We start from the raw sequence: 27,433 nt of genomic DNA, 5'->3' as shown, positions 1-27,433 counted from the left end.
GAACCCCTGAGGGAGCAGGGGATCAGTGGGATGCAGACGCCAAATTCTCATAAAAAGACCATACTTAAAGGTCTGACTGAGACTAGAGGAATCCCGGCGGCCATGGTCCCCAGACCTTCTGTTGGCACAGGACAGGAACCATCCCCGAAGACAACTCATCAGACATGAAAGGGACTGGTCAGTGGGTGGGAGAGAGATGCTGATGAAGAGTGAGGTAATTATATCAGGTGGACACTTGAAATTGTGTTGGCATCTCTTGTCTGGAGAGGGGATGGGAGAATAGAGAGAGAGGGAAGCTGGCAAAATTGTCACAAAAGGAGAGACTGAAAGGGCTGACTCATTAGGGGGAGAGCAAGTGGGAGTACGGAGTAAGATGTATGTAAACTTATACGTGACAGACTGATTGGATTTGTAAACGTTCACTTGAAGCTCAATAAAAGTTAATAAAAAAAAAAAGAAAGACAGATGCCAAGCCACGTGGAGATCTCCAAGGAACCAGGAAACAAGCTGAAGAGACAAGGACCTTCCTCCAGACCTGGCAGAGAGAAAGCCTTCCCCCCAGAGCTAGCGCACCTTGAATTCAGACTTCTAACCTCCTAAACTGTGAGAAAAGAAATTTTTGTTTGTTAAAGCCATCCACTTGTGGTATTTTTGTTCTAGCAGCACTGGATAACTAAGACACAACCCCAAAGAATAAAATGAATTCCCACGAGTCCCATGCATAGATAAATAAATGGGAGAGAAGGGAAAACTCTTCCATACAAATGAATTCCAATAAATAAATGTGCAAGAAATTCAAGAAAAAAAATCACCATTAGAATACCAAATAATTGCTACAGCAAGATCAAACAATGAATGCTAAAATTAGTGGACATCAGTTTGAGAAACAGAATATTTGCATAGTTAAAATGTCTCCCCACAAATATTTGTTGACTGCGAAGGAGTAATAGGTAGCAGATACCACCTTAATCAGAGGATCCAAGTTTAACATCGAAGGTAATGGGACCTATCAGTGCTCTGTACTCCTTGATATGAGCCACAGAAAGGGACACTTCACCTCCGTAGTATCCTCCTTCAGAGTTCACAGCCTGTACTTAATCATGAGAAAACAACAGAAACATCCACAGTACATGGCAACCAGTAAAAACCAGCTGCTGTGGGGTCGATACTGATTCATGGCGACCCCACGTGTGTCAGAGTAGAACTGTGCTCCACAGGATTTTCAATAGCTGATTTTTCAGGAGCAGATCACCAAGCCTTTCTTCTGAGGTGCCTCTGGGTAGATTCAAACCCCAAATCTTTCGGTTAGCAGCTGAGCTCTCGATCTTTTGCACCATCCAGGAACTCCAAATATAGGAAAGATGACTGCATAATATGTGGCAGAGGAGAACTACAAACACATACTGGGGATGTGGGTGGGGGGTGCGAATACTCTGCGTGGATGCCTTCCACAAAAAATTAGGGACAATTGCTAAAGACAAGAGAGGATTAGGTGCCAAATTTCAGGTTTACATAAATTTAGCTGCTTGAGGAGATAACTGAATCCTTTGTAGATAGTGGTTACTTTTTATAGACTCATACATGACACTGTTGGCATACAATAAAACTTACAATGTTGTTTATTTTATACACGATTAATGATCTTTATTCTACAGCAAGGTAACTAGCCTTAAATGTTAATGTTTACTAAACATGACTTTTTTTTTTTTACCAAATCTAATTAAATATTTTCATCTTCTAACTTCTAATTCACAAGTTTCTACAAGTTGTTATTGTGTGCCATCAAGTTGATTCTAACTCACAGCGACCCTACAGAACAGAGTAGAACTGCCCCATAGGGTTTCCAAGGCTGTAATCTTTATGGAAGCAGACCGCCACATCTTTCTCCCTCGGAGCAGCTGATGCACTGACCAGCGTGCCACTGCTCCATAAAACCAAAACCAAACCCGCCGCCATCCAGTCGATTCGGACTCATAGTAACCCTATAGAACAGAGTAGAACTGCCCCACAGGCTTTCCAAGGAGTGAATTCGGACTTTTGACCTTTTTAGTTAGCAGCCAAATGCTTAACCACTTCGCCTTTCCCTAATTTCGTTTACTTTGTAATCATTATTTCTTTGTCTCTGTGTGTGCGGAGCAAGTGGCATTTTAAGGTAAAAGGTCTCGATGGCGGGATCTCTAGTTTTTTATGCCGTGCCACAAGTCTAAGGATTCCCCAGATCAGAGGCGTACCTAGGGCATGGCAGGTATTGCACCGGCCTGGGTGCCTGCACCACTAAGCAGTTTGTTAGTCACCGCCAGCAACGTACCTACAGAAAACGGCGCCTATGACAAGCACGGATCTTACGTCCTTGTCCAAACATCTGACAGCCCTGTCTTAGATAACCCTACCATAATATCAGCTCGAAAATACAAATTAAGCTCGTCAGCCTTTTAATTAACACATGACGGTGCTTGAGGAAAGGCCATCCTGGATTAAAATAAGCTGCTCAGTGGGGCCTCACGCCCAGGGCCGGGGCGTCCAGAGCCTCTTGCCCCACCAGGCCTCTGCCCATACGTTTAAGTCCTCGAACATCACTTTCAGGTGGGCCTGTTCCCCACATTAGAGGACACTAGATGTGCAGAGACTTAAGGCAGCAGAACTTTCCAGATGCAAGACTATGGAAACGCCTGCCCGCTTGGTTTTTTTTTTAACCTTCATCGCCAGCATCATCATCCTTGTCTCATCGTGTTCTGTCTGGTTGGCTTGGTGAGGTTTGATTTCTTTGGAGGGTGTTTAAAGGCAGTGAGAATTTATTCAATGTTCATTTAATGTGTATTGCCTGTCTAGCCTAAAATACTGTAACATCCTGGGACTTTAGGTACAAGGAAGGGAAGGTAGAAACGGAAGGAATTAGCTAGGCACAATTAGAGGTGGGACTCTGGAGGCAAGAGTCCTGGCTAGTGGGTTAACAAGCTCCAGATGCGAAAGGAAAGTTGGTGATTACAGTCTACCCAGCGGTGCCTCAGAAGAAAGGCCTGGCCATCTACTTGGTGATTTCTACTTCAAAGGCTTTTGCAATACTTTTGAAAAACCAGCCGTTGGAAACTCTATTCCACAAGGTTTTATTCTTACACGCATGGGGACACCATGGGTAGGAATGGACTGGAGGAAACGGGTACTGATGTTGGTAATTGGGGAAGGGGGATCCAATCCTCATCTGGCTGAGCAACAGCTGTGAAGGCTTGGAACAATTGATCAGGCTCCTTCTCCTCTCCTCCCTCACCTGTCAGCTTCAAGAAAGAGGTTCAGAAGACCTGACAGCGGAGACTGACCATCGTCCCTTGTCCTAACTCCACACCACACCATCGCTACCCCACCCTAGGACTATTTTCAGTGTAATTGAGGCTCAGGGGCAAACGGAAGCCCTTCCTAAAAATGATCTCCCTAAGCTATGTATTAATGATGGAAATTCATTTGACGGGTCTTCGTGCTGTAATTAGAAATAGAACTAAAGTGGGAAAACCACTGGGGTAGTCACACTCTGTCTCAGCTAAATATACACAGTCAACAGGTATTTTATCATCAGAAAGAGAATGATTTTTATTCAATGGACTTGGGATTTTTTGCTGGCTTTGACAGGGTCAGGAGGTCAGATGCCAGGAGATCACTCGGCTTCTGAGGCACAGAAAATAAGAAGGGGTAGAAAGGGCACTCGAAATTCCCTTCGGAACAAATAAAAATTTTTCACGGGGGTATTTCATGTGCTCCTTGGTTGGATATGACGTGCCTTGGAGGAAACGGCAAGGAGCAGTAAAATGAGGTGTCCCAAAAGTGGAAGACCTTTTAAATATTCATTTCAGAAGGGCAAAATTCAACCAGAGGCATTGCGTTTGAGTGAGAAAAGAGAGACACCGGTGGCTGATTGGAAAACAAATTTCAGTATTTGGATCTCTGTCAGTTTCACATAATGATGCTATTTGCAGCTGTCTATTGGCTTCACCAGAAAAGGAAAAGCTGCTGGGATAGTTTTTAGGTGTCACATTCCAAGAAGACTACATCAGGAACCCCATGTGGCGGTTACATAAAACCTAGCTGAAAAGGGAAATAACCCAGAGTACGCTAATGAGGTTGTCAGCCTCAGATTAAGTGAGCAGAGCAGAGAACTGTCATTTTGTTTGGATTACTTCAAATAAGTATATATTTATAAAATTATTGTTATTTAAAGTATACTGTATATTGTAATACCGGGGAAATGTTTTTACAATACTATGCGAAAGTTAATTATTTTGATAGGTTTGCAACAAATTGTTGAGATTCAAGAAGAAAAATGTAACCCTTCCTGGCAGGCGATTTTGTTGTAATCTAAGAGTCATTTTAACAAAACAGCCTCATTGCCTAAAATATTTAAATCTAAAAATCAGTCATCAAATTAAATTCTGGGTACACTTAGGAGTTGTATATTTAAAGGAGAATCTGTGAAAAAAGTGTAGGTGAGAATAGACTTTGAGACGTTAAAGTCATTAAAGAAATTACAAAGGAAAAGATGGATTTAATACGTGAACATTACGAAACGGCAATGTCTCAACTTAAAAATACAATATGGTATAAACAAAATTAAAGGCCAGGAAAAGGAGAAAAAAAAAACTTCTTGCAGTAATTATGACAAATAATATCATTAATAAATAAAACTCATATAAATTGATTTAAAAAAGGTCCAAAACGGTAATGAAATCAATAGCGAAGATATCAACAGAAAATTCACAGGAGACAAGTGGTCTATGAAAATGTAAAAAAAAAGGTTCTGCTTCAGTAATAACTGATAAAATGAAATTAAAAATCATTAACGTATCATGTTTAATGATCATATTATCAGGTTTTTTTTTTAATAATAAGTTCCATTGTCGGTGAAACTGTAGAAATATAGACTTTCCAACACTTCTGCTAGAAGTTAAATTTCTGGAACGAAATTTAGGCATATGTGTTTTAAACATATTCCTGTCTATTGACTCAGCTAGAATATCCTACTGAAATAATCAGAAAGTTGGTCCAGAAAAAAAAAATTATATGTATGTTTATATCTATATATGTATATTCACATATACATATATTCACACAACAAATATATATGTGTATATACACACACACACACTCTCATGTCATTCAGGGAAAAAATTACAAAGAGATACAGAAGGAGAAGGCAAGTAGGCAAAATGGTAACAATTCGTGTTTCTGAATAAATCTGCAACATTTCTATAAATTTGAAATTATTTCAAAATAAAAAGTTAAAAAAAATTTGGTCAAACCAATATGCTTTGTATTATATGAAACACTAATGATTATGAAAATGTTTGTAGCGCTGTTGTAAGGAAGATTACTTGGCTTTGATTTTAACAAAAGAATTATTTTGGTTTATCTGTGGTATTATGCTTCTCCAATAAATTCTGTCATATGTATACTAGTGATACTATTAAATACAGTTGCTATCTAGCTACAATGTTTTAATGTTTCTGGAAGTTCATGGGAAGCACTCTCAAACAATTACTAAACTACCATTCCAAGGAACCAATAATCTGTTTTTCATGACTATGGGTTAGATTTGTCTTTCCTAGAATTTCGTATAAATGGACTTACACTGTCTGTACTTTTTTGTGTGTTGATTATTTTGCTCAGTAAAATGTTCTAAAGATCCCTTGAAGAACACGAAAGACACGAGGAAAATATTAGCCCAAGAGACAGAAAGGGCCACATAAACCAGAGACCCCATCAGACTGAGACCAAAAGAAGTAGGTGGTACTCGGCTACCATCAATTACCACCCTGACAGGGAACGCAACAGAGAGTCCTTGATGGAGCAGGATAAAGGTGGGATGCAGAACTCAAATTCTAGTAAAAAGACCAGACTTAATGGTCTAAATGAGACTGGAAGGACCCCAGAAGACACAGCCTCCAGGCTCTCTGTTAACCCCAAACTAAAACCATTCCGAGGCCAACTCATCAGACAAAGATTAGGCTGGACTATAAGACATAAAATGATTCTTGTGAAAAGTGTGCTTCTTAGCTCAAGTAGATACATGAGACTAAATGGGCAGCTCCTGTCCGGGGGTAAGGTGAGAAGGCAGAAAGGGATAGGAGCTGATTCAATGGACACGGGAAATCCGGGGTGGAAAGGAGGAATGTGGCCTCACATTATAAGGATAGCAACTAGGGTCACATAACAATGTGTATATAAATTTTTGTATGAGAAACTAACTTGAACTGTAAATTTTTACTTAAAGCACAATAAAAAAATGTTTTAAAGATTCCTACATGTTGCTTATATCAGTAGTTTCTTTCTTTTTATTGCTGAGTAAAACCAAAAACCAAACGCATTCCATGAAATCAGTTCCTAGTGACCCTATAGGACAGAGTAGAACTGCCCCGTAATATTTCCAAGGGGTGTCTGGTAGATTCAAACTGCCAACCTTTTGGTTAGCAACTGAACTTTTAACCGCTACAGCACCAGGGCTCCTTATTATTGAGTAGGATCCAATATTTGATATTAAAAAAATAAATAAAATAAAATATTTGATATTATGATATACTAATTTGTTTATCCCTTTACTTTTTGATAGACACTTGGGCTGTTGGCAGCTTTTAGCTTTATGGATGAAGCTACTATGAACGTTTATGTACAAGTTTTTGTGTGGATACATTTTCATTTGTTGAGTAAATACATAAAAGTGGAATTGCTGGGTCTTATTTTATGGTAACTGCATGGTTAACTTGGTAAGAAATTGTGAAAATTTATCCGAAGTAGTTCTACCATTTTGGATTCCCATTTGCAATATACGAAAGTTTATAGGGTTTCTACATGTTACATTCCAAGGAGACTGCATTAGGAATCTTGTGTGATCATATGAAGCCTAACTGAAAAGGGAAATAATTCAGAATACAGCAATCCACATTGTCCCCCACAGTTGGTATTGCCAGTCTTTTTAATTTTAAGAACTTCCTTTAACATTTCTTGTAATACAGATCTGCTGGTGATAAACTTGCTCAGCTTCGGTTTGCCTGAAATAGTTCTCATTCAACTTGCGTTTTTGAAGGATATTTTCACTGGGTATAGAAATCTAGGCACGCACGTAGGTTGCCTCAAAATTCCAAGCAGCAATATGGCTGCCAGGAAGAAGATTCCACCCAGTGCCTCAACCACTCCATGAACGCTATGTCCATCCAGTATGACTGAGCCATACACACTAGACACTTACACAATGTTGGTAAAGCGAAAGCTGTTTATTATTTACAGACTTTTATTTATATACAGATAACATCAACCGAAAGTAACCATCCACAATCAAAGATCAAAGTAACCACCCAGAATATCCCGCCCGTTTATCCTTTTCCCTCCAAAACCCCATGCTTCCCTGAGCCAGGAGTCATTGCATTGGATCCCACTTTTATTGACACCAATTTGTGGTTTCAAATCAGTCCAGGAAAGTCTTAGCTTCTCTTCCCTGGTCAGTCTAGCCTGCAGGTGCTCCCTACAGCCCTTTCTCTCACCTGGAGTTAGGTCAGCAAATGCCAGACAAAAGTTACACAAATCCTCCTACTTCAGACCAGTCCCAAGTTAGGGAGCTTACATGACTCCCCCCACTCCAGACCAGTTGCAAGTTAGGGAGTTTACACAACTCTCTCCACTTTAAACCAGTTGCTCCATTACCTCCTAGGTCTGATAATTTGTTGCAATGACTCACCAGCTCCTAGGGAAGGCCCATCTCTAGTTCAGCAGAGAAAGGATACAAACACAAAATGGATATACAGGAAGAGGTACACAGATGAGGTCTGGAGGGGTCTCCGCATGGAACTACCTGTCCCCAGGGATGCCATGTCCCCAGAGACACACGATTCTTGCTTATGCATCATCAATCTGGAAGCTCCAAGGTATTTCCGCATCCCAGGCTTATCCATAGTCAATGATTAGGGCTTCATTGCATATGTGTGTTGATCAGATTAATGAATATGCACAATTGATTGCACTATGCCCTCCTCCCCTCTTGGGCATGGCCTCTGGTGCTGCCGTTACATTTGCAGATATATGCATATATTCACACCTGAGCATCACTGGTTTATGGGATTTAGCAACACGGATCCACTGGAGAACCTAGAAAGAGCCAAGGTCGGATTACAGAAGGTAGAACAGTGATTGGGATATAACACCAACCTGACAGTGAGGAAAAACAAGTTTGCTCTTCAAGTTTATTTGGCGGGGGAAGAAAGACAAAAAATTACATGGGATGGAAGAAGACCATTTTTTCTTTTTTTTCTTAATATAGAAATGACATACCAAACCCATTGCCGTCGAGTCAATTCTGACTCATAGCGACCCTATAGGACAGAGTAGAACTGCCCCGTAGGGTTTCCAAGGAGCGCCTGGTGGATTCAAACTGCTGACATTTTTTTGGTTAGAAGCAGCAGCACTTAACCACTATGCCACCAGGGTCTACGGAAGTGACATAAGCAAGTTTAAAATTCTAAAGGAAAATAGTCTAAACATCCAGAAAATGAGGGCTGCTTATATAAATCGTGAAGAATGTACTAGTGGTTCTCATACTTTTGGGGCCTGAACATCGGCATTTAAAAAAAAAAAGTTTCTCAGGTAATTCTAAAAAGCCAGGAGTGAGAACCACTGGTCTATAAATGAATGGAATACTAACCAGTTGTTAAAAAGAATGAAACAGTATCTGTTTTGACATGGAATAATATCCATGTTATACGCTGAAACAAAAACAGAAAAGAAGATGCAGAACAGAATGTATAGTGCCATTTAAACACACATACACACAAGGTAAATGTGTAGAAAACATCTGGAAAGATGTACATCAAATTGTTTTCAGTGATTTCTCTGCAGTGTGGTATTAAGATAGACTGTCCCTTTCTCAGTTATATATTTCTCCAGCAGTTGAATTCCCGAATGGTAAACATTGTTAACATTTGCCATGTGCTTCTTATGTAACTGGCCCTGAGCTCAGTGCCTTAATTTTGTCTGTTTTGTTAACTATGGAGCAGAGCCTCAGAGAAAGGAGGCTCTCAAATACTGTCCACAGACAAATCCTATTTAATCTTTTAACAAACTTTCAAGGTAGATAGTATTATTACCTCCATTTTTGCAGATGAGAAAACTGAGGTACACAGAAATCAAACAACTTATTGGGTTGTTGGGAGGATTTGAATCCAGGTTTGCCTAACACAGAGACTGCATGCTTGGCCACTATGCAATACTGCTTCACTTTACAGTAAGCACTTTTCTGTTATGTAATCAAGAAAGAGGTAAACATATATTAAAAAGCAATTAGTACTGAAGATGCAGGAGAAAATTATCTAACTAGTCCACTATTTTGAAGCATGAATATGCTCTTTTCTCACTCTCTAATACTGTATTGAAACTATGGTGGCTTAGTGGTTAAGAGTTTGTTTGCTAACCAAAAGGTTGGCAGTTTGAATCCACTAGGTGCTCCTTGGAAACCCTATGGGGCAGTTCTACTATGTCCTATAGTGTTGCTATGTGTCGGAATTGACTTGATGGCAAAGAGGTTTTTTTTTTTTTTTTTAATCTGTACTTGTCTGTTGGGAATTAATGTACGTGGAAAAGAAGAGAAACAATATCAAATATGTGTTTATTGCGAATGTTGTTTTAGGTGCCGTCAAGTCTGTTCTGACTCATAGCGACCCTGCCTACAACAGAACGAAACGCTGCCTGGTCCTTTGCCATCCTCACAATCATTGCTATGTTTGAGCCCATTGTTGGAGCCACTGTGTCAATCCATCTCATTAAGAGTCTTCCTCTTTTTTGTTGACCCTCTATTTTACCAAGCATGATGTCCTTCTCCAGGGACTGGTCCCTCCTGATAACATGTTCAAAGTACAAGAGACAAATTTTTGCCATCCTTGCTTCTAAGGAGCATTCTCACTGTACTTCTTCTAAGACAGATTTGTTCATTCTTCCGACAGTTCATGGTATATTCAACATTCTTTGATAATTGTTTTTTTTTAATCTCTTTCCTGATTATATTGTGTTGCTGTGATGCTGGCAGCCATGCCACTAGTATTTCAAATATCAGCAGGGTCACCCATGGTAGACAAATTTCAGTGGAATTTCCAGATGAAGACAGACTAGGAAGAAGGGCCTAGTGGTCTACTACTAAAAAATTGGCCAGTGAAAACCTTGTGAATAGCAGCCGAACACTACTGTGAATACAACCTTCAAAATATTTCTAATAATTTGCTCCTTGTGTGTATGCGCACATGTGTTTGTATCGTTGTTGCTGCTCTGGGGTCAGCTCTGATGCATGGCGACCTTACGAATAACAGAGCGAAACATTGCCCAGTCCTGCACCATCTTCGTCATCTATGCATACATATAACATACGAGCTCACAAAATGCAAGTTTTGTTTTTAACAGCTGGGTAATGAGTCAGAATAAAATGGAATGAAACAGTCGGGAAGGCATCTATACTTTCATACAGAGAAGCTCTGTAGAAACTTGAGCAATAAGAAATTCAATTTGGCATTCAAGACTGAAAGACCTTATTTTCCAAGTCTTTGTGATAGACATTGGTCAACCACTGAAGCAGACCTAGCCAGGCAGCACATTCCATAGGCAGAATGGCTATGACTACCGTGTGCTGTTACTTTAAAACCACCAATCCGAAAACAAGATGTATCAACAATTTTCAGCCAAGTGTCCTGAAATGACAGCAAGATTAACTGATCACAATCTACACAGCATGTTGGAAGCAAGCCACCCTGAAAAGAAATCTGCTTTATAAGATACAAATAGACCAAGCAAGGCAATTCATCAAACAATTAATCTTTTATTTCACCTTAAAAAATAGAAACATTTGGTGTATATATACAAAAAAATAACTGCATATTCAAAAAGCATCTGGGAGATGAAAATTGTTAGATGAAAGATCAAGACAATTACGTGTCTAAGGTTTTTTGTGTTTATTTTTCTCTACAAATTAATACATATTTTCTGGAAAGTAGAAAAATGTAGGCCATATTGAATACACTGGTAAATGAAATGCGACTACTGTTAACATTTTAGTGTTTTTCTAAACTAGAGATTAAACCCAGGATCAGCCAAGAAAACCCTATGGAGCATTTCTACTCATGGGTCGCCATGAGTAGAGGGCTGACTCAATGGCAGCTAACAAGTTGTAAGTCACAAACTACATATAAAATTTTTTAACTTATCTTATACAATTGTAAGGAGCCCTGTTGGTGCAGTGGATAAGAACTTCACTGCTAACTAAAAGGTCAGCAGTTCAAATCTACCAGCTGCTCCTTGGAAACCCTGTGTGGCAGTTCTATTCTGTCCTGTGGGGTCGCTGTGAGTCAGAACCGACTCAACAGCAACAGGTTTGGTTTTTTGGTTTCATACGATTATAAAAGGAGCCCCGGCAGAACAGTGGTTAAAGTGCTTGGCTGCTAACCAAGAGGTTGGTGGTTGGAACTCACCAGCTGCTCGAGGGAGAAAGATGTGGCAGTCTGCTTCTGTAAAGATTACAGCCTTGGAAACCCAATTGGGCAGTTCTACTCTGACCTATAGGGTCACTATGAATCAGAAGCAACTTGAAGGCAATGGGTTGGCTTATAAAATTATAAAAAATTTTCATTTCTTCTATACAATTAACTATATTTCATAAATATTTTCTCACGTTACTTGTGGTGAAATGAGTTCCTATATTTGGTCTTTTGCCTTGGTTCTTTGGAAACACAGCTTGAGAGATTTTCCCCCTAAACCCTTTGTCCTAGTTTTCTATCCCAGAGGGTTTGTTATATTTGTCCAGGTTGATTGACATTTCCTGGGTAAGCTGTAAACTGCTTGGTAGTTTGATACTTTTTGCCTGGCCCTGGGCTGCAGACTGCCCTGTGATTAGTCTATTTTATGCACCTGGTAGGAATTGGTCACTAGACTATAGACTATACCAATGAAGCAACTATAAAATAGGCTATGCAAATAAAGTGATGATGGTCCACTGAGGGGACTGGTCAGTTTGTGGCCCTGCTGGGAGGGTCATGTCTTGAAACTGACAAGCAGTTTGCTTATATATGCAACCAGCCCCACAGGTTTCAGAAGGAAGAAAAAAGCAAAAAGGAGAGAAGGCAAGAGAGGCAAGAAGAGAGAAGCAGCAGAAAGAGGTGAGGAAGAGCTCCCAAAAGAGCTGTAACACGGGTCAAGGGCTGTAACACTGAAGACAGTGAGAAGCCCAGAAGGGACCCTGTGGCTAACCTAGGGCCCTGCATCAGAGTCTTTGTTGACAGCAGAAACCTGTCGCTAGGAATGTTGCTCAGAGAGCTGAAAAAAGCTGCTAAACTGGCTATGAGCTGGTCAGTTAGCAGTGGAGAAGCAGGAGCAGAAGTGGAGAAGTGGAGACGCAGGGAGGCATAAGGCAGAGACGTTTGCAGAGAGGGGGCACGCACGGCCCAGAGAAAGCCTGTCCTAAGGAGGCCGAGAGGAGGCCTGCACGGCTAGAAGGGGGCACACATGGCAGAGATAAGGGCCTGCTTGCTTGTAGGACTGAGAGGAGCTGAGAGAGCTGTCCTGCACCTAAGAAGGGAGGGATGTGCTTACCACTTGGGAGGAGCCTTCCAGACTTTGCCTGCATGCTTCCTGATCCTGATCCTGAGTTGTACCCTGTTACTTCCTTAATAAACCACTTAACTCTAAGTATGGTCTGTGAGTCCTGTGGGGCCGTTGCAACAAATTACGGAACACAGCAGAGAAGTAGATAGTGCCATGGGGAGGGTGGCTGGTGTCAGAAATAGTAAAAAGGTTGGAGAGTGGGGTATAGCTGACCTCCACCTTATAGGAATCAGCTTTTTCTCTCATCTTCCTGAAGTTTGAAGACATCAAGCACTACTACAACAACAACACATTAGGACATATTCTTATAGCTGGAATTTTTAAGGACATTAAAATACTCCATCCAGGAAGTATAGATTATGTGCATGTTCAATCCTCATTCCTGGTCCTTAGTTCCCTCCACATATTCTGTTACCAGTGTCTTGTGTTTTCTATCCTTCCAGATATCTCTGCATGTACAGTCAGGTGAGAGAGGGAGAGGTGTCCCCTACCTCTTCTTCAAATGGTAGCATATTAAACAAACTCCTGCCCCTTAGTTTATTACCCCTCATTTAAAAAATATCTTGGAGACCATTCTTTATTGCTACTTATGTATCTGTCTTATTTATTTTTCACAGTTGTATAGTATTATATATGGGGCAGCAGTGATTCAGTGGTAGAATTTTCATCTTTCATGTAGGAAACCCAGTTCAATTCCTGGCCCATGCACTTCGTGCATAGCCACTACTGTCTATCAGTGGAGTCTGCATATTGCTATGTGCTGAACAGGTTTCAGCAGAGCTTCCAGCCTAAGACAAACTAGGAAAAAAGGCCTGGTGATCGACTTTGAAAAATCAGCTAATGAAAACCCTATGGATCACAGTGATCTGAACTGCAGCTGATCACGGGGGTGGCGAAGGACAGGACAGTTTTCATTCCTTTGTGCATGGGTCACCTTGAGTTGGGGGCCCACTCGATGGTCGCTAACAACAACAGGTATTATATAGAGAAAGTCTAACTTATTTGGGAATCCCAGGGTGATGCAAATGGTTAAGTGCTTGACTACTAGATGGTTTGAACCCACCCAGAGGTGCCTAGGAAGATGGGCATGGCTATTTGCTTCTGAAAGTTTACCGCCTTGAAAACCCTATAGAGATGTTCTATTTGTATATACATGGGGTTATCATGAGTTGGAATCAATTCAATAACGACAAAAACATAACTTATTTATTTAGTGTCCTGGCTAAATAAATTTCCTTGGTTGTTTTAGAAACAAAACTACAATGGCTTTCCTTGTACATTTTTTTCATTTTAAAAACTTTATTGTGGAAAATTCAAATATATACTAAAATAGAATAATACAAAGAATTCCACGTACCCATCAACCAGCTTCAACAGCTATCAACTTACAGCCAGTCTTGTTCCATGTTATTCTTTACCCACGTCCCCGAGCCCACATTTTATCATAAAGCAAATCATTTTATTTATAAATATTCCCCTAAGTATCTTTAAAATGTGTATATACACCTTTGCATACATGTGAGAATACAAATACCAAGATGTAAGATAAATTCCAAAAGGTGGTTTTCCTAGCTCACAGGGGATCTGAATTTCACATGAAATATATTGCTAGCTTGCCCTCCCCATTATATCGATGTATGCACCCATCAATAGTAAATCAAAGTAACTGCGTCCTTGTGTCTTCATGAAAACAGCATATTATTAATTTTTTAATCTTTGCCAGTTATGTGAAAAATAGTATTTTATGACATTAGATACCTTTTTGTGCTTTTAAATGTCATTTGTATTTCTTTTTTCCTGTGGAAACATGTTTTTGTACCTTATCTATATTTTTCTGAATTGTTGGACTTTCTCCTACTGACCTGTTTTGTGGTAGAAAATTAGATCTTTTTGCCACACATATTACAAATATTTTTTCAGCCTGTTTTTTGTCATATTTGTTTGCTACGTAGAAATTTTAGTATTCCTTTTGGTCACATTTGTCAATCTTTAATTTTATGGCTTCTGAGGTTTATATCCTGTTTGGGAATGCTCTCCCCCACTCTGACTTTAATATTTTCTTCTAGTATTTTAAAAAAATTTTACAGTGTTTTAGGTGAAAGTTTAGAGCAGAAATTAGTTTCTCACTCAAAAATTCTTACACAAATTGTTTTGTAACATTTGTTGCACTCCCCACACTGTGTCAGCACTCTCCCCCTTTCCCTTTCCACCCTGGGTTCTGTGTGTCCTTCATCTAGTTTCCCTGTCCCTTCCTGCCTTCTCATCTCTGCTTTTGGGCAGGTGTTGCCCATTTGGTCTCGTACACTTGATTGAACTAAGAACTATGTTCCTCAGGTCTGTTATTGTTTTACAGGCCTGTCTAATCTTTGGGCGAAAGGTGGACTTTGGAAGCGGCTTCAGTTCTTAGTTAGCGGGGTATCCAAAGTCATAGTCTCGGGGGTTCCTCCAGTCTCTGTCAGACCAGTAGGTCTGGTCTTTTTTTGTGAATTTGAATTTTATCCTACATTTTTCTCCTGCTCTGTCTTGTAGTATTTTTAAGGTTTCACTTTTTAAAAATCAAATATTTGCTCCGTCGAAATTTTATTTTTCTTGAGAATACACACGCAAAACATAAACTAATTCAACAGTTTCTATATGTACAGTTCAGTGACACTGATGACATTCTTCGAGTTGGGCAACAATTCTCACCCTCCTTTTCTGAGTTCTTCCTCCCACATTCACATAAACTCACTGTCCCCTAACGTTCCTCTCTAATCTTTTAAGTTGCTGTTTTCAATTTGATCACATACAGATCTTAAAGTGTAATGCGCAAGACAGACATTCTTTATTGGTTAAACTAAACTGTTATTTGGGTTTTAAGAAGACTGCAGGGGATATTTTTGGTTTAAGGCTTAAAGATTATCTGAGGTGAATAATTTTTGGGGTTCATTCAGCCTCCACGAGTCCAGAAAGTCAGGATTCCAGGAGAACTGCAGAAATCCTGTTCTAGATTTTCCCCTTTGATCAGGATTCTTCTATAGAATCTTAAAATGTTCAGTAACCGTAGCCAGGCACCATCCAGTTCTTCTGGTCTCATGGCAAAGGAGGCAATTGTTCAAGCAGGCAACTAGCTACACACTCTATTTCCTCCTCTTATTACTGACTCTCCTTCTTTGTCGCTCCAGGTGAATAGAGACCAATTGTTGAGCTTTGGATGGCCACTTGCAGGCCTTTAAAAGCCCAGACACTACTCAATGAATAGAATTTATTTTGATACAAGGATGTCAAAGGGATCCATTTCCTCCCCCCCACATGTCTAGATGGGTGGGAGACAGACCTTTTCATCTTATAATTAGAAAGTAGGTATAGTTACAAAATCAGATACTCTAGAAGAGATCATTTTACCTAGAGTAACAACCATATTACCCATATTAGACCCTTTTCAGTTTTGGTAGACAGCCTGGGGGAAGAGAATAAAGGCAAGGAATAAAGGCACAGAGGCCAAGAATGAAGCTTCTTAAAGGTCAACTATTTCTAATTCACAATTGATAAGTGAAAACTCTTAGTGAGCACACCTAAGACGTACCAGGCTTCTTCTCGGGCACAGGGATTCAATGTTTGGCAAAACCAAAATTTCTACAGAGCAAAATGGTCAAGCACTCAGCTGCTAACTGAAAGGTCTGCAGTTGGAACTTACCAGCTGCTCTGCGGGAGAAAAGGCCTGATGACCTAATCCCATAAATATTCCAAGCTAGGAAACCCTATAGGGCAGTTGGACTTTGTTACGTAGGGTCACTGTGAGTCAGAATCGCCTTGAGGGCACACAACAACGATCACCACCATCACCATCACCAGATGACCTGGAGTCAACCCTACTCATTGTAACCCCATGTGTGTCAGAGTAAAACTGTGCTCCATAGGGTTTTCAACAGTGGATTTTTGGAAAACAGATCGACAGGCCATTCTTCTCAGGTGCCTTTGGGTGAACTCAAATTTCCAACCTTTGGGTTAGCAGCCTAGCACCTTAAATTAACAGTTTGCACCATCAGGGACTCCAAACAAGGTCCCTACCCTCCTAGAAGTTTAGGAATCTGTCTTCCTGTGGCTTTCTTGACACCACTTTCTAATCTTGTCTCCTTCGAACCCAATACCTTGGCCTCGAGTCCTGCTGCCAGAATCACGTGATCCATCAGCCAAGTCCAATGGAGAGCTACCTTCTGGGAAGGAGGCCGTGGAATGCGACACCCCCACCCACTTTCGGGGGGGCAGAGGCCAGTTTTGACATATTTGATGCAGGGAAAAAGGCCTGGAGCCCTGGCGCGCGCAGGGAGTCCCGGGGACTCCCCAGGCTACCCATCAGGCCTCTGTGAGGGCACCACGGCCGGGGTTCCACTACGCTCACGGTGGGCTCCGGGCGCCGGCCGACCCTCCCCTCGCGCGGCTGGGCTGGGGGGCCGAGCCGGGGGCGGGGCCAGGGCGGAGTCTCCCTCGCTGCCGGCCCCGCCCCGCTCGTGCCGGCCTGTGGGCTCGCGCCTTGGGCGGAGCGCGCCCCCGCGCGGCCGGCCCCGCCAAGTCGCCGAGCGCACCGGCGCCCGCCCCGCCATTGGCTCGCTCCGGGCAGGAGGCGGTGGCGGCCTCCCCGCCCCTTCCCCGCCTCCTCTTCCTGCTCCGAGGAACTGGCCTCGCTCCGGGGCCGGCCCAGTCTAGCCGCCCCCGCTTCACACGCGCCCGTCCGCAGGGAACGGAAGGGGGACAGAGTCGGAGCAGCCTCGGCGAGCGGAGGTGCTGGGGAGACGGCGGCGCCCGGGACGGCCCCGGTGCTGCGCAGAGATGCTGGGCGTCGCGGCGGGAATGACCAACAGGTAAGGAGCCGGGGCCTCCCGCCCCTCGGCGCCCTCTCCATTCATCGCGGCCGTGCGGGCGCCTCTGCCCGCCCTCCGCGGCCCGCCCCCGGGGTCGGGGACCGGGCTGCCGCCACGTCGCCGCGGGCTGCAGCAGTGGCGCCGCCGGGGCCGAGGCGGGGCCGGCCGGGGCTGCGGTTGCCCTTCCTCGGGCGGCTGCCGCGCGGCGCGGTGTCTGGGGGCGGCGGCTGGGGCTCCGGTCCTCCTCCGACGCCTTCTGGTTCCTTTCCTGGAGGGGGTGTCGGGGAGAGGCTGGGGCGCCCGCGCCGCGGCCGGTGGCCTTTCCTCCCCGTCGGCGGCCCTGCCTGGCCTTCCCCACCTGGTGGCTGCGGTGCGGGCGCGGGCAGGGGGGCGCGGCCGGGGGGGGCGCGGGCAGGGGGACGCGGGCGGGGGGGCGTGGCCGGGGGGGCGCGGGCGGGGGGCGCGACCGGGGTGGGCGTGGGAAGGGCGGAAGCCCCGGGCCTCGGGGTCCCCGGGAGGCGGGCGGAGAGAGCGGCTCCCCGTGGATCCCTCTTACTTCCCGAGCAGAGCGTGGAATTCCAGCACTCCTGACGAAGTTCTCATCCGGGCCCTGCGGCTGCCTGCGGTTTTGGGGGGCTGCGCTCGGGGACCTGCCAGGTGGAGAGAATCCTCCTTACTACGTGCGCTGCCCCCGGGCGGGCAGTTAGGGGGACAGACCTGCTCGGCTGCAGGCCAGTGTCTGCGCGTCAACCTTGTAGCTGTTAATCTCGACGCACGTTTTGCAGCCTGAGAGGGTCCTTGCGGGTTGAAAACAGATACAGTTGTGCCTTCTCTTTTGTTGAGTGTTTTGTGGGTAGAGTGTGTTTACATATTTATTAAGATCGGTTTTTCCAAAAAGTGACATGCAGTTATCTCCTCTAATTCTGTCTTGAGCAGGGGAAGGAAGCCTAAAACAAGTTTAAAAAAAATTGCTGTTGTTGGCGGATGGGCTAAAGCATTTTTCTTACGGTGTTCTTACTGGTAAGAAACGTAAACCACATTGGTTTGTGTTTTACAGTTGGTGTATGACTAGGATAGTAGTTTCAAGGTGAACTACAGTATTTGTAAGTTACATGTCAGGGTAACAAGCTTTCCAGGCAAAACCCAGTTTAAACCAGCCTTTCAGATTTTCATTGTTGAGGTGTATTAATGCATTACGGGTGCCTTGAGGACAGATTCTTCCTCGGCGCTTATGCTTAGCAAGGTACCTAACGACAGGTACGTATTTGTTCAGTTAATAACTTATATTCTAGCAGTTGGAATCTGAAATAGACCGGACGTTGTTAAATATTTTGGTTTCAGAACCCTTTTACACTCTTAGAAATTATCAAGGACCCCTCCCGAAGACTTTTTGCTTATGACACTTCTGTCAATAGATATTTACTGTATTAGAAATTAAAACAAGCATTAGAAATATTAACTTGTTAAAATAAGAATAAACTCCTGATATGTTAACATACGTAACACATTTTTATGAAGAATAGTATTTTCTAAATAAAAAAATTTAGTGAGACAAGTGGCATTGTTTTATATTTTGCAAATCTCTTAAAAGTCTGGCTTGGTAGAAAACAGCTGAGTTCTCGTATCTGTTTTGCGCTTAGTCCATTGTGATACGTTTTCACTGAACTATATGAAGAAAATCTGGTCTTATACAGTTGGAAGAGGCAGGAGTGTTTTAACTAATTTTTCAGATAATTGTGGGTATTCTTTGATACAACACCAAACTGGTTATGTGGTAGTTTCATAAAGATTAGTTTCAGTGTGGAATCTGAAGCTGTCTCAATGAACTTTCTGCACCCTGTTTATGTTAAACTCCATTGGTCTGTCTGAAATTTTGAATGGCTCTTTTACCCAAGAATAATATTGTAACAGCATATGGTTATCATCTGGAAAATATTGGTTCGCTGGATTAAGCAGAACTTCCAAATGTTGACACATTCCATTGTCAGGCTCAAAGTGGCAGCTACAAGTTTTCCAAAGCTCTAATTTTCAGTTTAAAGCTTGATTTTTATCACTGGCAACAAAATATCATCAATATTGTTCTTCCAAGTGACTGTTTCACTTTGTCCATTTTCAAGAAAATGTCTGCCAAATGCAAGGCTAAATAACCATAGTTTGTCAGTTGTTCTTTTCCATAAAAATGGTGTTCTATGAAAAAAGCATCTAATTCAGCTCGCCGCTGTCACACCTGTGCTTTTCCTTGAGACAGCCGTCTTACCTCGGTACGCAGGAGCAGGAGGTATGCGTACCTACCCTTTCATCACAAGAGCCGAAAAAGAGGGTCAAGGGTTAAGATTTAATAAAGTCAATAATATGTACTGTTCATCAAGGATATTTTTCAGTTGACATTTTTATTGAAGTAATTGTAGATTGACATGCAGTTCTGAGAAATAATAATTTACCCGTTTCCCCCCAGTGGTAACATCTTGCAAAGTTGTAGTATAATATGACAGCCATGATATTGGCACTAGTATTGTCAGTCCACCGTTCCTGTTAAGATTTTTCCAGTTTTGCTTATAGCTGTGTGTATGTATATATTTAGTTGCGTGTAGTTTTTTGTGTGTGTGTGCTTTAGAAGACTTCATAGAGCAGATTACTTTCTCGTTAAACAATACACACACTGTTTTGTGACATTGGTGGCCAACCCTATGGCATGTCGGTACACTCCCCTTCGGGACCTTGGGTTCCCTATTACCAGCTTTGCTGTCCCCTCTTCCCTTCTTGTCCTTGTCCCTTGTTTTGTTTTAGGGGCTTGTCTAATCTCTTGCTGAAGGGGGAACTTCAGGAGTGACTTCAGTACTGAGTTAAAAGGGTGTCCAGGGGCCATACTCTTGGGGTTTTTCCAGTCTTTGTCAGACCAGTAAGTCTGATCTTATTCTGTGAGTTAGAATTTTGTTCCACATTTTTCTCCAACTGGGACTCTTCATTGTGATCCCTGTCAAACCAGTTGGTGGTGGTACCTGGGCACCATCAGTCTGGTGGAGGCCATGGTAGTTGTGGTCTGTTAGTGCTTTGGAGTAATCTTTCCCTTGTGTCTTTGGTTTTTTTCATTCTCCCTTGCTGCAGACGGGGGTGAGACCAGTGGAGTATCTTAGATCGCCACTCACAAGCCTTTAAGACCTCAGACACTACTCACCGAAGTAGAATGTACAACGTTTTCTTTGTAAACTATATTATGCCAGTTGAGCTCGATGTTCCCCAAGACCACGGTGCCCACAGCTCTTAGTCCGGTAATTCGGTCCTTCGTGGAGTTTGAATGTGTCTATGAAGCTTCCATGACCGTGCCTTGGTCAAGTTGTGCTAACTTCCCTAGTATTGTGTTCTGTGTTAGCCTTTACCAGATTACCACCACCTGTCTTGACAGTTTGTCCTACTGTGGTGGCTTGTGTGTAGCTGCGATGCTGAAAGCTATGTCGCCAGCATTTCAAATACCAGCAGGGTCACTCATGGTGGATAGATTTCATCAGAGCTTCTAGACTAAGACCAGTAGGTAACGCCTGGTGATCTACTTCTGGAAATTAGCCAATGAAAACCTTATGGGTCAGAACAAAACGTCATCTGACTTGCTTACTTTGAACTCATCATCAGGAGGAATGAGTTGCTAGAGGACATCATGTTAGTTGAAGTAGACCGCCAGTGAGGGCGTGCAAGACCCTTGGTGTGATGGATTGGCACAATAGCGACACGATGCCAATGATGGTGGGGGTGATGCAGGATGGGGCAGTGTTTTGTTCTGTGGTACATAAAGTCACCATGAGTTGAAGTCGACTTGATGGCAGCTATCTGTATCTAATTTTATCACATGTGTTGTTGTATCTGTCACCACATTGAATATACAGAACGGGTCTATTACTACAGGATTTCTCGTGGTTTCCTTTTATAACCACACCCATCCCTTTGCCCCCCATCTCTTCTTTAACGGCTGGCAACCACTAATCTGTTTTCCATTTCTAAACTTTTGTCGTCTTAAGAAATGTCGTCTTAAGAAATGTCGTCTTAAGAAATGACCTTTTGGTGTTGCCTTTTTCATTCAGCATCACTTTCACCCAGATTGTTGCATGTATCATAGTTTGTTCTTTTTTATTGTTGAGTATTCCATGGTATATTCATGGAATCTAGGATAAGAAATTTTTCGTTGTTTGTCTTTTTATACTATTTTGATTTTTTTTAACCATGTGCATGTATTAAATTTTAAAGCATTTACTGTCATGCCAGGAGCATAATAGATGCTCAGTTCATGGTAACTGTGTTGTTGATGCTGGTTTTTCCTGCCACCCTTGTTCTTTACCCCTAACCTGCACCTTCTCCTGAACTCACTGTGTCTGTTAGTGGCGCTAACATAGTCACTTCTGATTTCTTCCTTTCTTTCACTCCCAATAGCCACTTCCTTGCTGAGTTTCCTACCTTGGAATTTTCTCTTGACTCCATCCTTTTCTTTCTTACAACTTTGTTTTCATTCTGGTCCCAATTGTCTTTCAAATGAATGTAAGGTAACAGAATGTTAACACTGGGAAAGACTTTAAGAGATGTACCACATGGTTTGTTTAACTGTGCGTCTGCTGAAGGACATTGGGGCTATTTCCAGTTTTGAGCTGTTATGAATAAAGCTTCTGTGAATATTCGTGTACAGATTTTTATGTGAACGTAAGTTTTCATTTCTCCGGAATAAATGCCCAAGAGTGCGCAATAGTTGGGTGGCATAATAATTGCATGTTAGTTTTTTAAGAAACTGACAGATTTTTCCAGAGTGGCTGTACCATTTTTATCAAGGGCGCTTAAAAGTGAACTTGGCGTTCTTTTACTGCTAGTTCACGGAGACGAAGAATAACATGACACTGCCGCTGCCTTGAACAGTGCTGAGGGTCCAGCTGTTTTACCCAGTATTGCTTTTGAACTATTAGTGTATCAACACAGTGCAAAAGGCTATAGCAACTTCTTAGTATTATGAAAATAGTTGTGATCTTGAAGACCTTATGAAAGGGTCTTGGAGATCGCTATGGGTTTAAGACCACACTTCTGAGAACCTCTGTTATAGACATACTCAGAAATTATGAGGAATGTGCAGGTATTGGGGATATCTAAAAAGGGATATTTACAACTATTTCTCTTAAATGCGTTTATTAAATGCTCGCAATAGTATGTGCGGAAACCCTGGTGTCATAGTGGTTAAGAGCATACAGCTGCTAACCAAGAGGTCAGCAGTTCGAATTCACCAGGTGCTCCTTAGAAAGCCTATGGGGCAGTTCTGTTCTGTCCTTTAGGGTTGCTATGAGTTGGCATCGACTCGATGGCAATGAGTTTGGGGTTTTTTTTTTGTTTATGCGTTATAATTTTGGGGAGTTTTAGTGGGACTTAATAACCTAGACTTGAAGAAACACCATGGAAAAAAGTGACTTTCTGCTCTTAAGGATTTTCCCCGTACGTAATGGCTAGTCCTCATCTGTAGGAAGAGGTGGGAAAATGTCATAGCTGTGAATGTCTTTAGAAAACTCCAGTGCTCTGTACCTGTTTGTGGGTGAGGAAATTGAGCTCTTGATTTTTTGAGAAAGCTGATAAAAATTTGGTTGTAGAAAATATATCTTCACTTCGGGTTGTTCTGTGCCCTGCAGACTTACAGGAAATGATGCATCAGGATTGTGCTGGCTTGATTTTTTTTTTTAAATCATCCCCAAACCTCTCATTTGTGATAACCTCTTGACCCATCTCCTGGGCGCTCTTTTACTAAACGTGGGTGCACTGAGTGAGCTTTCTTTTCTTCTAAACCAGTTGCTGTCAAGTTGATTTCGATTCATGGCAACCCATGTGTGTCAGAGTCGAACTGTGCTCCTGAGGGCTTTCAACTGCTGAGGTAGATCATCAGGCCTTTTCTTTCGCGGCTCCTTTGGGTGGACTAGAACCACTGACCTTTCGGTTAGCAGCCCAGAGCATTAACTGTATCACCCAGAGGCTCCCCCTTTGCTCCTAGAGGGCCTTACAACCCCTCTACTGGGTTAGAGAAACCTCGACAACCACTGCAGATCAACAACGGTAGAAGAGAGCTTTACTCTCAGGACTTCTGTTCTCTGTAATGTTGTATCTGTTCTTCAGATAATCGTTTAAGTAAACCTCGGTATAGGTCATGTTTCTTAACTAGTTTTGCACTTCAACAGGAGGAAAAGATCTCAAACCATTTGTCAGCTTTACCGTTCCTTTAAGTACCCTTTTAAGCTGTGGTTTCCCGCCCATGGTATCATCTGTATTACATGCTGGACTGTTGCCACGTTGTCTTCCAAAAACTTTAGTCTTGGCATACTTGAGAAACAGGAGCTGCAATAGCTATTGCCATAGGGCGTGGATTCTTCAGCAGCTGACACTTCCACACACTGCAAGGCATTTCCTTGTATCTTTTTTCATGCTGGAACAGATTTTAGAGCTTGATGAGCCCACAGTGACATTTAAAATAGGGACGGGGAAGCTGTAGGTGAAGCAGGTTCTGAATAGTGGGTCCTGTGTGAGGTAGGAAAAACTGTACTAGGAATTGAGTTTGCATGCCGACAGCATGTGTTTGGTGGTGGGAGGTGCAGGACTTGGCATTAGCACACCCAGGAATCTGAAGCTCACTTCCGAGTGAGTCTTTCATTTTCCCTTTGCCCGTGTTTCTTTACCAGTTTGTCTGAGGATCAAGTAGGATAAAGGATAAAACAACACATGACAAAATACAGTTCATATGCACACACGTTCTGTTTGTACAAAAAAGGGATCACGCTGTCCTGCAATTGTTTTTATAACTTCAGATATCCGAGGTATTTTCCAAGTTAGCATTTCTGCATCTTTCTTCTTTTTTTTGACCTTAGTTTTCATGACTGCTTAGTATTTCAGTGTACAAATGTGATCTGTTCTATGTAACTAGTCCTTGCCAGGTGGACATTTGAGCTCCAGTTTTCTGTTACTGCAAGCACGTCTTTGAACATCTGTGCCAGCACTTCTGTAGAAGATTCCTGAGAGTGGGTATATGTGTTTTACATTTGGAAGGTTTGGTTTATGTTCTAATCCCAACTCTCTTCCTTCCTGGCTCGATGACCTCGGCCCAGTCAACGTTTTTAATCCTCAGCTTCTTAATTTACAAGGTAATACCACCTATCTCAGAGAGTTGCCAGAAATATGAAGGCAAACAAACATTTCTGAAAGGTTACAAATGAAATTGTCTAATTGCTACCTGTCTTAGCTATCTAGTGCTGCTACAACAGAAATACCATGGGTGGATGGCTTTAACAAAGAGAAATCTATTCTTTCACAGTCTAGGAGGCTAGAAGTCCAAATTCAGGGTGCCTGCTCCAGGGGGAGGCTCTTTCTTTCTGTCAGCTTTGGGGAAAGGTCCTTGTCATCAGTCTTGCCCTGGTCTAGGAGCTTCTCAGTGCAGCGACCCCTGGTCCAAAGCCTCTTCTTGCTTGGTGGTGGTAGTGAGGTCCATCTGTTTCTGTGCTTGCTTCTCTGTTTTTATGTCTGCAAAGAAATTGACTCAGGATACAGCCCAATCTTCTAGATTGAGTCCTGCCTCATTAACATAACTGCTTTTAATCCTGCCTCATTAACATTATAGAGGTAGGATTTACAACACAGGAAAATCACGTCAGATGATTGTGTAATGCGGACAATTACACAATATTGGGAATCATGGCCTAGCGAAGTTGACATACATTTTTGGGGGACACAATTCAATCCATAACAGTGTTTGTGGAGAGGGCGTCTAGGAATTTAGGAATCTAGGACTAGAAAATTTTTCAGTGTGTATCTTTTTGTACTGTTGTTTTTTTTTTTTCTTTTTTAACCATGCGCATGTATTAAATTTTAAAGCATTTACATCATGCCGGGAACATAATAGATGCTCAATTGATGGTAACTGTGCTTATTGATGCTAATTTTTCCTACCACCCTTGTTCTTTCCCCGGCTTGCACCTTCTCCTGAATTCATTGTGTCTGTTAAGGGCACTAACATAGTCACTTCTGATTGCTTCATTCCTTATAGCCACTTTCTTGCTGAGTTTCCTGCCTTAGAATTTTCTCTTGAATCCATCCTTTTCTTTCTTACTCCATTATTACAGTTTCATTTTCATTCTGGTCCTGATTCGTTCAAATGAATGTAAGGTTACAGAATGCTAATGTTGGGAAAGACTTCAGAGAGTGCAAATCGAGTGCCCTGGGGGCCATAGCTTTTTTTCCCCCAAGTGGATGGAAAATCCGTGTGCATATGAGATGTTTGAGGTGAAACAACTAATGCCTTATCTATTATGTATATGTGTATAAATATTTCTACTTTTCATTTAATATTGATGAAGTACATATTCTTTTAAAGGGATTATGGAATTTGTGGCACTGTTTTTTTTTCAGCGTTATGTTTTATCTGTCAACATGTAGAACAATTATGGTAATTTAGAAATTTAACATAAAAATGGCTTTATATGTGAAAAAAGCAGAATCCACTTGAACTAAACATTTGAGTGGATCTACTACGCTGGTCCACTAAACTGGTCCTTTATCTTATGGAGGGGGACTTCCTAGAGAGGTAAGTTTATTCAAGACCACAGAGTGAGCTAGCAGGGTTAGGACTAGAACCCCGACTTCAGATAGTGTGGTAGTATGGCGTTCCTTCCGCTGTTATACACCAGCTTGCTCTATGACTTCATTCACGTTGCATTGTTATGCTTTTATCTTTCTATCTATATTGTAAATGCCTTGAGGGCCTAGACCTTTTCTGGTATACCTGCTTCTCTTTAGCATAGTAACTGGAAATATCTAAATGAATCATTAAATATTGCCCCAGACTTAATCTGTTACAGGGGTCTGGAAAGTTACTGTCTTTGAAGTGGATACCTTTTGTGAAAGGTGTTCTTGAGGATTCCTAGGTACACGTGCTGGTGCCTGTAATTCTTCCACCAGAGACCTAGATCTTCTCAGCCACCCACGTCCACTGTCCCTACCAGGCAGTGCCTGAGAGATTCCTTCCTCCTGGCACGCTTCTTTACTGATGCATTAGTTAAGTGACAAATGGTTCAGTCCACTTAAACAGACTATAAATTTATTTTTCATTGAGAAATGTAGTTACGTTGTTGTTTTGTTCTGTGGCCTTTTTTTTTAAGCTGGTCAAATTGCTATCCCATATAAAATGTTTCTTACTGACATGACGAGGAAGAAAGGGAGAATGGGCCTTGGATAGGCAATTAGCAGCCTCTGTCACAGCTAGTTTCTTTCTTCTCAGTGCAGTAGATTTCAACAGACCTTTTAAAATAGGCAAGGTGCAGTGCAAGTGCGACTGATGTTGTCCCTGTCCTTGAGAACCTTTCAGTTTAACTGCTGTAGCGTTGCTGTGAGTCAAAATCGACTTGATGGCAACAGGTTGGGTTTTTGGTTTTTGGATCATTCCTGTTGGTTGCAGATTTTCATAAACTACCACTCTTTTCCTATTGCCCCTCTTTTCAGAAAATTAAGAGGTTTATTATTGACTGTTAAATAAGATCCAAACTCCAGATCCTGGAATTGGTTATTTGTGATCCAGTCCCAAGCCATCTTTATAGCCTTGTCACACACTATTCCCCAGGCTGTGTTTCTCTAAACTAACTCACTTGCTGTTTTCTGAAAACAACTGGACTTTACCGCCTCAGTGCCTTTATTAGTGTGTTTTCTCAGCCTGGAAAGCCATCTTCTTCTGAGTCTATGCAGCATCTGGGGCCAAATTGACTTCTCCTCCCATGAAATAATGAATTCCTGGAACATTTATTGAACCTCCACTGTGTTTGGTAGTTAGGAATTCAGAACTTTATCTATTCTCTCAAAGCTTTTTTGGGGGGGGGAGGGTGGGTAGTTATCAATTTCTGTTTTTATTATAGTTATTTACACATACGTCTAATCTTTCCTGACAAATTGTAACCTCTGGAAGCTAAAGGAATGTCTTAATGAACTTTGTTAAA

General features: G+C 42.2%; 1 protein-coding gene across 2 annotated transcripts in view; it reads left to right on the top strand.

Annotated features, from left to right (window-relative positions):
* The first annotated feature begins 17,245 nt into the window (after nt 1-17,245).
* Nucleotides 17,246-27,433, top strand: part of LIMS1 (LIM zinc finger domain containing 1) — a 158,706-nt gene continuing 148,518 nt past the window's right edge. For both annotated transcript variants that reach the window (XM_049857107.1, XM_049857106.1), the window contains exon 1: nt 17,246-17,450. In XM_049857107.1, coding sequence (XP_049713064.1) covers nt 17,419-17,450 — 32 coding nt within the window. In that variant the 5' untranslated portion in view covers nt 17,246-17,418. The remainder of the gene's footprint in view (nt 17,451-27,433) is intronic.

This window comes from Elephas maximus, chromosome 17, assembly GCF_024166365.1.
Source record: "Elephas maximus indicus isolate mEleMax1 chromosome 17, mEleMax1 primary haplotype, whole genome shotgun sequence".
Classification (NCBI taxonomy): Eukaryota; Metazoa; Chordata; class Mammalia; order Proboscidea; family Elephantidae; genus Elephas; species Elephas maximus.
Note: the sequence above shows the minus strand (reverse complement) of the source record. Positions and strands in the feature narration are given on the sequence as shown.